This window comes from Camellia sinensis, chromosome 8 (genome assembly GCF_055761805.1).
Source record: "Camellia sinensis isolate YWXY chromosome 8, ASM5576180v1, whole genome shotgun sequence".
Lineage (NCBI taxonomy): Eukaryota > Viridiplantae > Streptophyta > Magnoliopsida > Ericales > Theaceae > Camellia > Camellia sinensis.
Window position 1 is genome coordinate 40,812,116 of NC_138968.1, and position 15,349 is coordinate 40,827,464.

The window sequence follows — 15,349 nt, forward strand, 5'->3', positions numbered from 1 at the left end:
GAAGTTTTTGAAATGTGTTGAGATTGCTAACTTTTATTGAAATGGAAATTTTAAGAAGAGCATGAAATGGAATTTTCTTTATGAGAGCATGGCATAGCATGAATATTTATATTTTATTGAGATTTGGCATAACTGTATATACTTTGTTAGAATTCTCTATTGGGTTTTATGCTCACCCCTTTGGGATTTGGTGCAGGAAAAGATTTGGTGATCCCGCCGATCTGAGGGCGTGGATATTTTTGTGAAGAGTAAATAGCTCTTTCATTTTTGTTGCAAATTTTGTAAAGCCAAGGGCTAAATGTGTATGGGTTCGAGAGACCATTTTGTGTAACCGGGCTATTACCTTGGAAGATGTAAGCCCGTAAGGGTATGTTATTGTTTTGAGACTTTGTGCTTCACATGTTATAGATTCTTATGTATTTCTATCGTTGAATGTATAACTGCATGTGAAACTTTTGTATAAATTCTCTTATTAATCATGTAAAGATGGAAGGTTCTATTGTTATGTTTTAGTGAATGTTAATTAATGTGGGTAGTTCATGTTAAATTATTTTGGCGCGTTACATAATTACATTATACTCTCTTAATGTTTTAATTCACATAACATTTAACTAATTTTTCATTAATAATTCATTAATCATACGGATAAAAAATAATGTTATTATCTATTTTACATGAAATGTATATTTTTTTCTTATTTGTCTTTATGTATTCATACTATTTATATTAGTTTCGATCTTTTTAATCTTATTAAAAAAAATTAATATAATTGTACCAAGATTATGGCACTATAATTTGTTTGGTTTCAGTTTTCTAAATTTACTTTTCAGAAAATTTTATACTTTTTCGTTTTCCGTATTTTTTTGTTTTCATTGATTTTTTTTAATATTTTAAGTATTTTTTTAAAAAAAATTTAGAAACATTTAACATAAATACACTTAAAAAGTATAATATTTGTGAAAAAAATCATCAAATACCAAAAATGCAAAAAAATATAAAAAAATTCAGTACATTTTTCATATTTTTGTATATTTATTAATTTTTAAAAATATTTTTTTCACAAATATATTATTATTTATATATATATCTAAGTAAGGTGCATATAAAAAAAGTAAAAAAAAATTGCTTAAAATATTAAAAATATTTACTAAAAATAAAAAAATAAAAAACTAAATTTTAAAAAAATTGAATTCAGAAAACTGAAGCCAAACACACTGAATTATTTTTTCTTCGAACTACCAAAAAGAAAAAAGAAAAAAAAAAGATCAGTCTAATTTCCCTTTTTTTAATTTGATAATCATTGATGTAATTAAACCTTAATTTTTAATTTTTTGACTTCTATTGTATTATTTTTCTTGTCACACGAACATAAAGGAAGAAGAAATAGGCTCTCCTCCATACTTTATCTCTTTATATCTTTTCATACTCTTCTTATTGGGTTCAATTCTAAACTCATATTGATGATTCAAACTGTTTATGTCGTAGGTTTCGCAATAAAGATGATCTACACAAAAATGAGTTTCATCGCACATTTGTAAATATAAGAAAAAAACACATTTTGTTTTATAAAATAAATGACAAATGTGATTATAAACTTAAACTATTTATCATATATATATTATTAAAAGTAATGGTTTTTTCAATGCTTAGGTGACACATTATAAGGGTTTACTTTCTTTTTTTTTCCAAGAGAGTCGTGTCAGCATGTATTTTCTTAATTATATATAGAGTTTTACACAAACTTAAACCTAATTTAAATTATACTAACTTTACTTATTTTATATGAACTTTATTTGACAAATATTTTTTTCTATATATTTTTCATAATAAATTGAGATAATCCACAAATCCAATACTGATTTTGCATTTCACGTTTTTCTTCTTAATTCTTTCAAAGGTATTAAGATTTTTTTATGCTAAATTGCCTCTTTTTTTTTCTTCTTATTTTTTCATGCATTATTCTATACCTAATACCAATTATGTATTATAAATTTGTCGTTTAAATTTTATGGTAATTTTATATATGAAATTATACTTCATTTCCTATATTATTTTATATAATCACAACTCACAAGAGAAAAAAATCTGCACAACAATGATACTTTCGAGGAACTTTTAAAGTTTGTGAATTTTTGGATGTTGTCATTATTTTTTTCTTTTTAGGTTTAAATGTTGTTATGTGATTTTTTCTTGGGAAAAATTAGTCTAAGGTCCCTCTCCCATTTTTAATAATAGAAGAGATCCACAATATTATTTTATGATGTCTAAGGTCTCTCAATCCCCAACACCTATATATCACAGAGAAATTTGATTCCCTTAAATCAAACTGCCTCTCCCTCTCTTCTTTTCTCTTTGCTCTTCTCTCTCCGATGAACTCTACCTCCATCATCGGAGTTCATCGTTGTCATTTGTACTGGACCGGACCGGATACAGTAATCAAGTATATGACAGATGGTATGCTTTTGAGAGAGATTTTGATTGATGAGAATTTATCTCAGTATTCAGTTATAATGCTTGATGAAGCTCATGAGAGGACAATCCACATTGATGTCCTTTTTGGATTGTTGAAGCAGCTTGTAAAGAGGAGACTTGACCTTCGATTGATTGTCACATCTGTCACATTAGATGCAGAGAAATTTTCAAGTTATTCCTTTAACTGTAATATCTTTACAATTCTTGGAAGAACTTATCCGATGGAGATACTCTACACCAAATAGCCAGAAAGTGACTACCCAGATATATCTCTAATCACTGTTATAGAGATCCACTTGACAGAACCTGAGCGTGATATCCTCCTCTTCTTGACTGGTCAAGAGGAGATTGCTCTCTCTCTCACTCTCTCACAGCTCATACACATATAAACATCCATGTATATAGTATGAAGTTAAACTATTTGACAAAATGCTTCTTAGAACTCCAAAACACATAACTGTGAGATTTGGTTTGACAAAACTCTTTTTAGAACTGTAAAACATATAGCTATGAGCTTTGAAGCTAACTTGTTTGATAAAATGTTTCTTAGAAAAATAATCATAGAGAAAAACAATTACAATTTTCTCTAGTTTGTTCAAAACACAGAGAAAATTATGATTGTTTTTTTGTTTCTAGGTAGCCCAAATTTCTCTGGTTTGGTTTGATTTTGAATGACCAATAATAAAGAAGTTTAAATAACCAAGAAATATTTCCTGGTAAGTAACTAGAGAAATTCTTTGATTTTGAATGATCAATAATGGCTATGAGAAATTTGGAGCATCAGAAGCTTCTTCTGCAACCATATATCCAAAGAAAAAATATTAGAGAGTGAGAGAGAGTTTAGGCTAAGATGAGACTTGAACTTACTTTGTCCAAAGAAATTAGAGTGGGAAATCCAGAGAAATTTGGCGAGAATTTCTCTAGACAGTGGGAAGTCCAGAGAAATTTGGAAAGAAGTCCAGAGAAATTTGGCGAGAATTTCTCTGGACAGTGGGAAGTCCAGATAAATTTGAAAAGAAGTCCAGAGAAATTTGGAAATAAGTCCAGAAAAAGTTGGAGAGAATTTCTCTGGACAGTGGGAAGTCTAGAGAAATTTGAAGAGAAGTCCAGAGAAATTTGGAGAGAATTTCTCGGGAGATTGAAATTTCTCTGGATCAATGTGTGAGGGACCTTAGATATTATAAAAATATTTGATGTCCTTTATGCTATAAACTCTTAATACCAGGGACCTTAAAAAAAATCCCCTATTTCTTGGTTAGTCGTTGAATTTCTTTTATATAATTGATATTTTAATCTAATCAAGAGTGATTATCTTACAATCTTATAATTTAATATATATATATATATATATATATATCATATAAAATCTTTATATGGTAATCAAATTATAACAAATTTATATTTAATTTTTTAATAAATTTTATATAATTTTTATTTCTACATATTTTTATTTTTCAAATGAATGTAAAAAAAATTAAATAGTAAGAATTAATTTTAATTTTACGTTACTGATTCTTCTTCTAATTTAACTATTATTTTTAGTTGATATTTTAATTTAATTAAGAGTGTTTATTTTACAATCTTATAATTTAATATATATATCATATAAAATCTTTACACGGTAATCCAATTATAACATATTTATATTTAATTTTTAAATAAATTTTATATAATTTATATTTCTACATATTTTTATTTTTCAAATGAATATAAAAAAAATTAAATAGTTAGAATTAATTTTAATTTTACGTTACTAATTTTTCTTCTAATTTAACTATTATTTTTAATATCAAAATGAGTATTTATTTTTTATTATTTTATAATTTAATATAGATTATACAAAATTATTATATGATAATTACACTTTTATAATACAATAGAACTAAAATTATCAAAATATCCAAATAATTTAATTAAAATTAATATATATATATATATGTAAGTATTCAAGTAACAATTTTATAAAAATAATAGCAACAATATTATCAAAATAAACAATTAAAAAAATGGGAAATTATTTATAAGTCTTATTAAGGAGACTTATACTACATATAGTCTTACTAAAAAAACTTATGTTCCCATAAGTCCTGTGTGAAATTTATTGGCACATTTACCCTCAATATTAGTTATTAATATCATGAATAATGGTAAAACCATAAATCATATCTATATGAATGTGAATTTGAATTTCAAAATACACATTTACGAAACGTAACGTGACACGTACATAAACGTAACGTAACGTGACACCTATATAAATGTAACGTAACGTAACTTGACGTGACATCTACATAAACGTAACGTAATGTGACACCTACATAAACATAACGTAACGTGTCACGTTACGTTTCGCAAACTTACTAGGTTTTTGATTTTTTAAATTGAATGTAATCTATGGTAACATTCAATTTCTTATATATGGTTTTGCCATTATAGTGTATAATAGTATATTAATACCATTTATTTACAATTCATAGGATCTTGTGGAATACATTCCTATCTAAATAGGACTAAAAACTCTATAAGAAATTATACAGGACTTAACATAGCATAAGTGTCCGATATAGGACTTATAAATAAGTCTCCCTAAAATAATACTTTAATTTTAAATTTAAATTATTCTTTTATAACACACATTTTACCATCGAATATTTTTTTTTAGAAAATAATACGTGTATTACACGGGTCAACGACTAATTTTTTAAAATAAAATACTATTTATTTATATATTTATAATTGTTCAATAAAATTAATTTTTTTATATAAATAACATTTATTACGATATACACATAGTAAACTGTTCAAATCCTCTGTGCAAGTTTAGAATTAAGTCCTATACGAGTATGGAGTAGGGGTGTTTGCTGTTCGATTGTGGTCAGATTCTCTAATCTGTCATCCGTTCGTCGGATGGATGGATTGGAAAAAATCAATCCACATCCGTTCGTCGAATTGACGGATGTGGATTGAGCGGATTAGGAGATGGATGCGAATTGGTTTGACAATTTAAACTTTTACAAATTTTGAACATAATACAACAATTTGTCAACATTTTTTTTGGAATAACAATCCAATTTAACATAACCAAAAGATTATCAAGTAAATTATCAAATATCAATAATAAATACATATAAGAAAATAATGCATTATTAAAACTATTTCATTACTTTTTTTTTTAATTCCAAAACTATTTAATTTGATTTTTTTTTAAATGATAAAAGTAAAGGTTTATATTTTCCACACAAAAATACCAAATATCAACCCTTACCATTTGATAAAAGGATTTCTAAATTGAAAATAAATTGAAAATACAATAAAATATCTAAACTCTTTTTCAATTGAAAACATAAATAGAATATCTAAATAAATTGAAAATATAAAATCTTACAAATTAGGATAAATTACAAATACACCCCCTGAGGTTTACTTAAAATATAGATTGTTCCCTATGGTTTGAAAAATTACAAATACACCCTTATTAGAATTTTTTATTTAATATAATTAACTAAAAAAATAAAATTCATAATTGCTCTGCTATATAATAATAAAATTACCTAAATTATTAATTGAAACATATTTTTAATATCATTAAAACTGTTAATTGACTTAATGATTTATTAATAAAATGAGCGATTTGTTATGAAATTAGAAATTTCAAGAGACGGAATGTAATTTTCAAAACCACAGGGGGTGATTTATATTTTAATCAAACCTCAGGAGGTGTATTTGTAATTTACCTTACAAATTATTAGGGGTGCTCACAGTTTTGAGATTCAGTTACAGCCAAAAGAATTTCAAATTCGTCATTCATTTAAAACTAGGCGAATTAAAAAAAATCAATCATTAACTGTCCATTCGTTATCACAAATCTATTTAAAATATAATAAATTAATTCAATTCAATCAATTTAAACGGATCGAAATATCTACTGCCTACCCTACTATGGACGTAGGCAGGAATGAGGCAGGCAGGAAGCCATTGTCCTACTTTCTTTGTTTTGTATTTTTTTTTAGGTAAATTACATTGACACCCCTTGAAGTTTATGTTTATTACAGTTTCTCCTCTTACCTTTTAAAAATTACATCTTTCCGTTGAGATTTAAAGTTTCAATACAGATTTCCCCCTTCAGCAATTTAATTTTTTTAAATACCAATTTTGCCTTCATTGGGTAAATTACATTGACACCCCTCATATTTTAGAAATTACAATCCCCTTCCTAAGGTTTAAAGTAACATTATCAATTGCCCCATCGGTTAGTATAAGTTGGAAAAAAAATTCATAAAAAAAAAATTAATTGGAAAAAAAATTATTTAAAAAAAATTAATCGAAAATTAATTTTTTTTTAGTAAAGTTTTTAAATTTCTGTTTAAAAGCCAATGTAAGCTCATTTTTTGAATTTACGTTTTTTCCTCAAATTTACAAACTGAGACAACCATTTATAAACTAAAAAAATTATCAAATAAGTTTTTATGACAGTTTTAAAATTTTTGTAAATATAAATTAAAAACTGAAAACGAAATGGTTACCAAACAGGCTTGATGGTAAAAATGTCGTAAAATTAACAAATAATTAAATAAGTTACCAACGTAAAAAATGACTTATCAAAAGATTCTTAGGCTATGCATAGTTTGATTTTTAGAATTTTTTTTAAAAATTAAAAATTAATTTGGTTAAGAAATAAAAAATAAAAAATAATAATCATTTTTATATAATTTTTATCTTTCGAGTGGTTAGAAATAATTTTTTATAAATTAAATTGAAACTGCTATACATATGTATATAACTTGTCCAAAAGTTAAAATGATAATTATTTTTTACCCTTAAATGATAATTATTTTTTATTTTTTTATTTCTTAACCAAATTAATTTTTAATTTTTAATTTTTTTTTCTAGAAATCAAACTATACATATCCTAAGAATCTTTTAATAAGTTATTTCTTACGTTGGTAACTTATTTAATTATTTATTAATTTTACGACATTTTTATCATCAAGCCTGTTTGGGAACCATTTCGTTTTCAGTTTTCAATTTATATTTACAAAAATTTTAAAAAATTGTCATAAAAATTTGTTTGGTAATTTTTTTTGTTTATAAATGGTTGTCTTAGTTTGTAAATTTGAGGAAAAAATGTAAATTCAAAAAATGAGTTTACGTTGGTTTTTAAACAGTAATTTAAAAACTTGACTAACAATTTTTTTTTTCAATTAATTTTTTTTTCAAATAATTTTTTTTCTAATTAATTTTTTTTCAATGAATTTTTTTCCAACTAATATTAACCGAAGGGGCAATTGGTAATGCTACTTTGAACTTTAGGAAGGAGGTTATAATTTCTAGAATGTGAGGGGTGCTAATGTAATTTACCCAATGAGGACAAAATTGGTATTTAAAAAAATTTAATTACTAAGGGGAAATCTATAATGAAACTTTAAACCTCAAGAGAGATGTAATTTTTAAAAAGTGAGGAGAAAATTGTAATAAATATAAACTTTAGGAGTATCAGTGTAGTTTAGCCTTTTTTTTAATTTTTTATTTTATTTTAAGGCAAGATGGGACCATTGTCCTACTTGTTGGGTCCGCAAATATTACGTCATCTCCTTCTCCTTCCGTTACATTCTCTCACCTCTCACATTTACACTCTGCCATTACAATTACAACACAGATCGAGCAACAACAACTCTCTCTCTCTCTCTCTCTCTCTCTGGATTGTATGTATGTGATTGTGGTGGATATTAGGTAGAAGAAGATGTTCAAGTTCCTAAAAGGAGTTGTTGGTGGATCTGGTTCTGGACCTAATAACCTACCCTATTATATCGCTGAACCTTATTGCTCTTCTTGGGGCTCTTGGTCTCACTCCCGCGGCTCCTCCAAGGTTATTCCTGTGAATTGTTGAGTTTTATCGTCAATTGTAGAGTTTATGTCATCACATATGGATAATTGTATTAGTACTGGTTACGTTGCTGCATAATTACTGCCTTGTAACTCCAATCTACCGCGTAATTCATGAATGAAAATCAAGTGTGTTCTCGAAGAAAAATTACACGTTTTAATTTTTTGGATTTAATTTTCTAGAAATTATTTATTTTGTTTTTCGTATTTTGTTTTGTTTTGTTTTTTTTTAGTGAATATTTTTTAAATTTTAATTATTTTTTTTAAAAAGTTTTTTAGATATATTTAAAAAGTAAAATATTTATAAAAAATTATTTTAAAAAATCAATAAATATACAAAAATATAAAAAATATACTGAATATATATATATATATATATTTTATAGGGGTATTTTTTTTAAGGTCATGATATTATGATTTTATAGTATAAAGGACATCAAATATTTTTATGATGTTTAAGGTCTTCAACATCAATCTAGAGAAAATTGGTCCAGAGAAAATTCAAGTCAGAGAATAGTGGTCCAGAGAAATTTGAATTTCTCTGGCCTCCCCAGACCCAGAGAAATTCTCAGACAAAGGGGATCTTCAACTCCTACATTTGAAGTCTCTCTCTTCCACCTAAGCTGTTAGAAAACGACCTTTAACAAGCAGGTATGTCCCATGAATATGTCTGTGAATAGGTGGGGCATCAAAAGTTTTAACCACTTCCATCCTTGGTTTGTCTACGATCAACATAGATTTTCTTGAAAGATGTCCAACAAATAAAACAAGGTCTCTGAAAGCACAAAATTTAAAATTCTTTCTACCATTGTGTTTCGTATCCAATTCGTGGCCTTTATATTTCCGCTTCGGTCTTCCATTAATGGGAGAGTTCTGCAACTTCTTCAGCACCGGATCATGACCATTTGCCAAGTCATTGTCATCATCTTGATCAACTGGTAACCCAAAGTCAATCAAGCGCATTGCCCTTTATTTTCAGAGATTCTCTCACCCAGAGAATTTCTCTGGACTCCACAATCCAGAGAAAATTCCCAAACATATTTCCAGAGAATTTCTCTGGACTCCACAATCCAGAGAAAATTTCCAAACATATTTCTAGAGAAATTCTCTCAACCCAGAGAATTTTTCTGGACTCCACAACCCAGAGAAAATCCAGGAGCTTGCTTAATCCACCGAATAATTTCTCGTTGAAGAAAATCTGAGTAATCAAACCTCAAACATGACTAGTCTCTTACCAGGAGGAGGAGAACCCAGCAAATGGCATCACTGGCCATCTTCTCTATTGCAAAAATACCATGCAAAACCAGATTCTCATACCTGACTTCATTTTCTACACAAATGCAAAGCTTCGTCTAACAGCCAACTCGGGCCGAAGATTCCAACCAAATTCGCTCCGTATACTGTTGTCTCTATCGTTGCCGAAGAAGTAAACACTGTCCGAGTCAGCACCGAATGTCTAGCTCGACTCGGTAATCGCTGGATCGACTCTGTCCTTATTATCATCATCATCCATGCCGAGTTTGGTGGCGATAGGGGGCAACCAGTGAGGAGCAAAGTCGTAAATGATCCAATTAGGTGCGGTAGCTTGAAGGAAGCCAGCCAACCCAGTCTTGAGTCCGTCGAAGGCTTTCTTCAGGTAAGGAATATGATCGGAGGGGACGTCCATGGTGGCCTCTGCGTTTTCACGGAGGTGGTCGTCGACGCGGGTCAGATGATGAAGATAGTATAAAGGACTGAAATTTCTCTGATATATGTTTAGGGACCTTAGATATCAAAAAATAATTTTGTGGATCTCTTCCATTACGAAAAGTGGGAGAGGGACCCTAGACCGATTTTCCCTATTTTATATGTATGGTATTTAGTGAATTTTCTAATAATTTTTTTCACAAATATTATATTTTTTAAGTGAATTTATGTTAAGTATATCAAAAATTAAAAAAAATTCTTAGAATATTAAAAAAAATTCAATGAAAACAAAAAAATATAGAAAATAAAAAATTTCATTTTTCTGTAAAACCAAACAAAAGTGTCCTATTTACTGTGTAATGGTACTTCATAGGTTTCTTTTGCATAGTACCGGGTACACGAAATATGTATCAAGATTTTGTTTTTAATATTTCCTTTATTGCGGATGTACCTAGCATATATCCAAATTGTATCGAAGTAGTATTTTCTTCTAATACTGGGGGGAAAATTAGTTTTATTGGAATTCTTTACATGTTATTGTTATTATGTTTAACATTATTTTAAAGTTTAGTCATGGTTTGTAAGTTTTTTAATATAATGACATTTAATTTAATTTTATATCTTTACTTTTGACATTAACTGTTAATTATAAGTTGGATCGTAAAAAACTAAATTGTTTAACTAATTTTTACATTATTCTAAATTAAAAATAAATATCATTTTACAAACATACCCAACCGTATCTGTATCTTACTTATTTTAGATTTTACTGTATCAACATGTTCGTATTGTACTAATAATACCCGTATCCATACTTGTACACGTGCTTCATAGCGTGGTATCATCTACGTGTTACTCTGGCAAATAAGACACTGCAACACAACACACTTGCAAGTGTGAGGTAGCATGTCCCAGCCGTAATTGGTTTGGAACACTACATAAGTAATGACACATGGTTTTTTAGGACTACTGAATAATTCCCGGTGTTGGAAGCTGCCTGAATTTGCTTTTCTTTACACCTGCATTGTGAAATTGAGTTTACAGGTACTAATAAGCCTTGGAAATTTAACATCTTGTTTTTGTTGTTGATCTACAAGATCTAGTTATAGTTACGAGAACTACAATGGATATCTTAGTTTAATTTCCGGATTGGGGCTTAACGGTGCATGCATGCAGTTGAAGAGTATAACTTGCGTGACTTCAAAAAAGTAATAAAACATTTGCTTTTCTAAATTGATAATTTTGAGGATTCACACCCTCTAGCTGAGTCTTTTGTCGAATCCTCTTTTTTGCCAAAACATTTCATCATGTAAATGTAGAGTGCATGGTAAATGGCCATTCTAGAGTGACTTTTGGTGTATTTGTCTTTTCTTCAACTTTTTCATGAGATGCAATTTTCCCCATTGATTAGTCTCTATTGTTATTACTTTTTTTAGGGAGACAGGTTTATCTGCTTGTTACTTATTGGATTTTTCTTGCCAGGGAGAGAGTTGCTGGACGAAACTCCTTTCTTTAACCTAGTGAATTCAATAAAAGTTCACCATTATCTCTCTGCTTCTTTCTCTATCTGTTTTTTTCTGTCTCTCTAATTTCATTGTACGTGAATGTTAGAATTTACCTACACCTACCACCACCTACTACCACACCTACTACACCTACCACCAATTTACCCTCACCTACTCCTCACCTACTACCCAAACCCTCTCCTATATAATGAGCTACTCTGCTTTGTAATAGAACATATCAATAAATCAATAATACATAAATTACATAAATTCTTACATGGTATCAGAGCTTGGTTAAAGATTTTGGTGTTCTTCGCCTTCCAGCGGGCGGCAACCTTGCCTTGACTGCCCGCCGGATCTCAACCAATTCAAACCTCCCTGTCCCTCTCGGCACCTCACTTTCTCTCTCTCCAAACACCCAATTCAGATCCCAAGAAGAAGACTAAGAAGAAGCTCAATAGGAGCCGTTGCTATATGTTTTTTTCCTTCATCATCAAGCTCGAGCCGAGGCAGCTGCCTTAAGAACGGGTTCATGTCATCCATTTCTCTCTGATAATCTGTTGGCGGAGTTCATCTCAACCCTAATCTTCGTCTTCGCAGGAGAAGACTCCGGCATGGCCTTCAACAAGCTGACCGGCGACGGCGCCGCCACCCCCTCCGGCGTCATCTTTGCTGCCATCGCCCATGTTTTTTGCTCTTTTCCCCGCCGTCACCTTCGGCGGCTTCATCGGCGGCCACATCACCTTCCTACGTGGCATCCTCTACTGGATTGCCCAGTTGCTTGGTTCCATCGTGGCTTGTTTATTACTCAAGTTTTCCACCAATGGCATGTCAACATCGGTGTCTGGAAGGCTTCAAGAACTCTATCAGCGACCCACAATCCAAACTCTCCTCATGGATCTTCACCACCACCGCGGAATAAGTTTTATCTGAACCGACTTCAAACTATGGGACATGGTTCATTGGACCATCATGATGTTGTTTCCTTGCCAGAACTTCTCTATCCTGTTGAAAGCCTTTCACAAATTTTTATTGCTACTTTTACAAACGATATTTTATGGTTTTTATCATACTGTGATATTCCTACCCACCTGTGATGCCAATCCCATCTACCCACCTGTGATATTCCCGACTGAAAAGTTTGACCTTCACATGGGCACACACCCCACTCTGTTCTTTTCTTTAAACAATAACAGCCCCATGTGCTATTATTTTATTTAAAAAAAAAAAAAAAAAAAAAAAAAAGCCACCCACGTGGGCTTGTCCTCTCTCTTTCTTCTGTTTGATTTTTAACTCTATTATTTTTATTTATTTTCTTTAAACCCCTTTTTTAATCTTTTTCCAATCCCATTTTTATTTTATTCTATACTCAACATTTCCATCATTCTTTTCCCCACTCCAATATATTATCCTAGCCTTAATTGATTCCACTGATTTCCCCCACTTCATTTTATTTATTATTATTATTATTTTATTTAACAATAAAAAAAAAAAAAAAAAAAAACATTATTCCAGTTTAATTTTTCTGCTCCGTCTTGTCCCTTCACGCCATTCGGATTTGCACAATACACTCATTTTATTCATATCGGGATCAACCCCGATCCACATTTTACATAAAAAAAAAAAAAAAAAAAAAAAAAAAACAAACAAACAAACAACACATCCACCGGCGGGATTTTTTCTTATCTACTCTGCCGCCGGTCTCTTCTTCTTGCCTCCGTCCTGGGCGGCCCTTGACGGTACTGCCTCCGTGCTTCCTCGGCCACCAAGCCAGTTGCCTCCTCCCTGCTCCTCCACTCCCGCATCTGGTGGACCTCCAAATCGGAACATCACAGTGGCCTTCCGCTTCAGTTCCTTATTTTCCGCCTTCAGCACACTTATCTCTGCTCGCGCATCCTTATACATGCGTTGGAGCAGAGCCAGTTGGGAGTTTAACTGCTGTACCTTATTTGTCCTACTCTGCAGCCGGTTCGACAGGTTTGTAACCGCCGTCATGCTTTCCACACATGCCTTCAAAGTATACTGATTGGCCTCCACATCCGACAGCACTGCCATTCTTTTCTCCACCGACCGCATCGGAAAGTTCAACGGAGCAAACTCCGGGGCGCTTGGTTGAGGTTCCAGTGCCACCGCACCAGTTCTCTCTCTTGTTGACTCGTTGAGGTCGGGAAAGAGGGTGAGCAGTCCACAGGAATGTAATTATCAGTATTTTTGTTTTTGAAGACACCCAATCCATGTATTAGAGAAACTCCCAACACTAATAGGCATTTTTCCTAACAAAAGTACATAAAAAGATCATGTAATTATTAGTATTCTTGTTTCTGAACACGCCTGTGTATTACGAAGTGGAAGTTAAGTTTTCTTTTACTTTATTATGGCTCATGGTTTTTCAAAACTCATAAGTTGAATGGTGAATGAATTGTCTAGCTCACGACATCATCTTTCACTTATAGTTCTTTAAACAACGGAGTTCTGCAGAAATGTAGAAGCTTTAGCATAAAAGAAGCATTTCCTACCAAATAATCCTGCACATAATAGACTTTTAATAATGTCTCAAAAAATAAAAATAAATAACAGCCTTTTAATAAGCACTCCATAACTTTCCTGTGGTTGGACTAACATAATAACATTCCTGTCAAAAGCATGTCAAATATCCATACTTGTCAGTTGCTGCAGTGAATTATTTTCCTCTATGGCACATCTCTATAACCAGTAAGGCAAATACTTGTTCACAGGACATCCAAATATGCTCTTATTCAAAGAATGGGGTTGTTGACGTTATTTGTAGGTGCTTATTTAGAGTTGCTGATAAAATAAGTGCAAAAAAAAAAAGTTGTGAATATGTTTGGCAAAGGTTGCTAAGAAATATTGAAATAGGGACATGCATGGCATTGTCGCTTTTATTTGAGAGGAAGTTTGAAAATTGTTGTAGTTCGTTGTGTGTTTGGGTGTGCCTCACTTAACAAATAAGCTAAGAAGCACCTTACCAAACATCTCCCTCAAATAAGCAACCCTGAATTGGGCCATATTTTATGATGAGAAGATAAAATATCCCTGAATTTACTTACCCAAAAAACAAAAAAAAAAATCCCTGAATTCCTTGAAAAAAATCTCTTTCAACATCTCAGATCACGTTTGCTTCTTAAAAAGAGACATGAAATGCATTACATATCTGCTGTTGGAAAGGAAAACTCTCTCTTTGAATAAAAAAGAACTTAATGGCATCAATGGTACAATTTCAATCACAAATGATCCATATTTCTAAACCAAGCTTCAGTCAGTTTATTTCTGGCAAGTTGACATGCATAGGTTCAAATTTGGATCTTAGTTTCTAGGATAGTGTGACATTCCAGGATATTTTAGTACTCGAATATACCTGAATTGTTTTAGGCTTCTAATGATACTGAAATTCACTTCTGATTATTTGGTTGCTTCTTCAGGATGATGGGTCTCCAGTGTCAATATTTTCTCTTTCAGGAAGTAATGCTAATGATGGACTTTTAGCTGCTGGTCGTAATGGTGTCAAGCGTCTCCGAACGGTAAGTTATCAAGGCTATAAAATTGAAAATATAGGATACCTATCAATGGTTATTCCTCCGCATTTTAAACTTATCAATTGACTCGTGTTCTCCAACTCAAATAGGCTTGCACTTAATATTTAGTAATCTATGTGCTGTCATTTGCTGAATATTTTATTGCATGTTAGGATATTCGGAGTAATCATTCTTGGGAAGTTCATATCAAACTTGATTTTAGAAAAGAACAAGAAGAAAATAAAATAATTACAAGACTGCATGATAATT

General features: G+C 30.7%; 1 protein-coding gene across 11 annotated transcripts in view; it reads left to right on the forward strand.

Annotated features, from left to right (window-relative positions):
* Positions 1-8,060: 8,060 nt before the first annotated feature.
* Positions 8,061-15,349, forward strand: part of LOC114284510 (uncharacterized) — a 58,832-nt gene continuing 51,543 nt past the window's right edge. For 4 of the 11 annotated variants that reach the window (XM_082882531.1, XM_082882533.1, XM_082882530.1 and 1 more), the window contains exon 1: positions 13,736-15,085. Coding sequence is in view for 6 of the 11 variants with exons in the window: in XM_082882536.1 (XP_082738662.1) it covers positions 15,063-15,085 (23 nt within the window). In the remaining 5 variants the exon portion in view is untranslated. Of the gene's footprint in view, positions 8,339-13,735; positions 15,086-15,349 lie in introns of those variants that run through there. The other 7 variants (XM_082882527.1, XM_082882534.1, XM_082882528.1 and 4 more) reach the window with 5 other exon arrangements.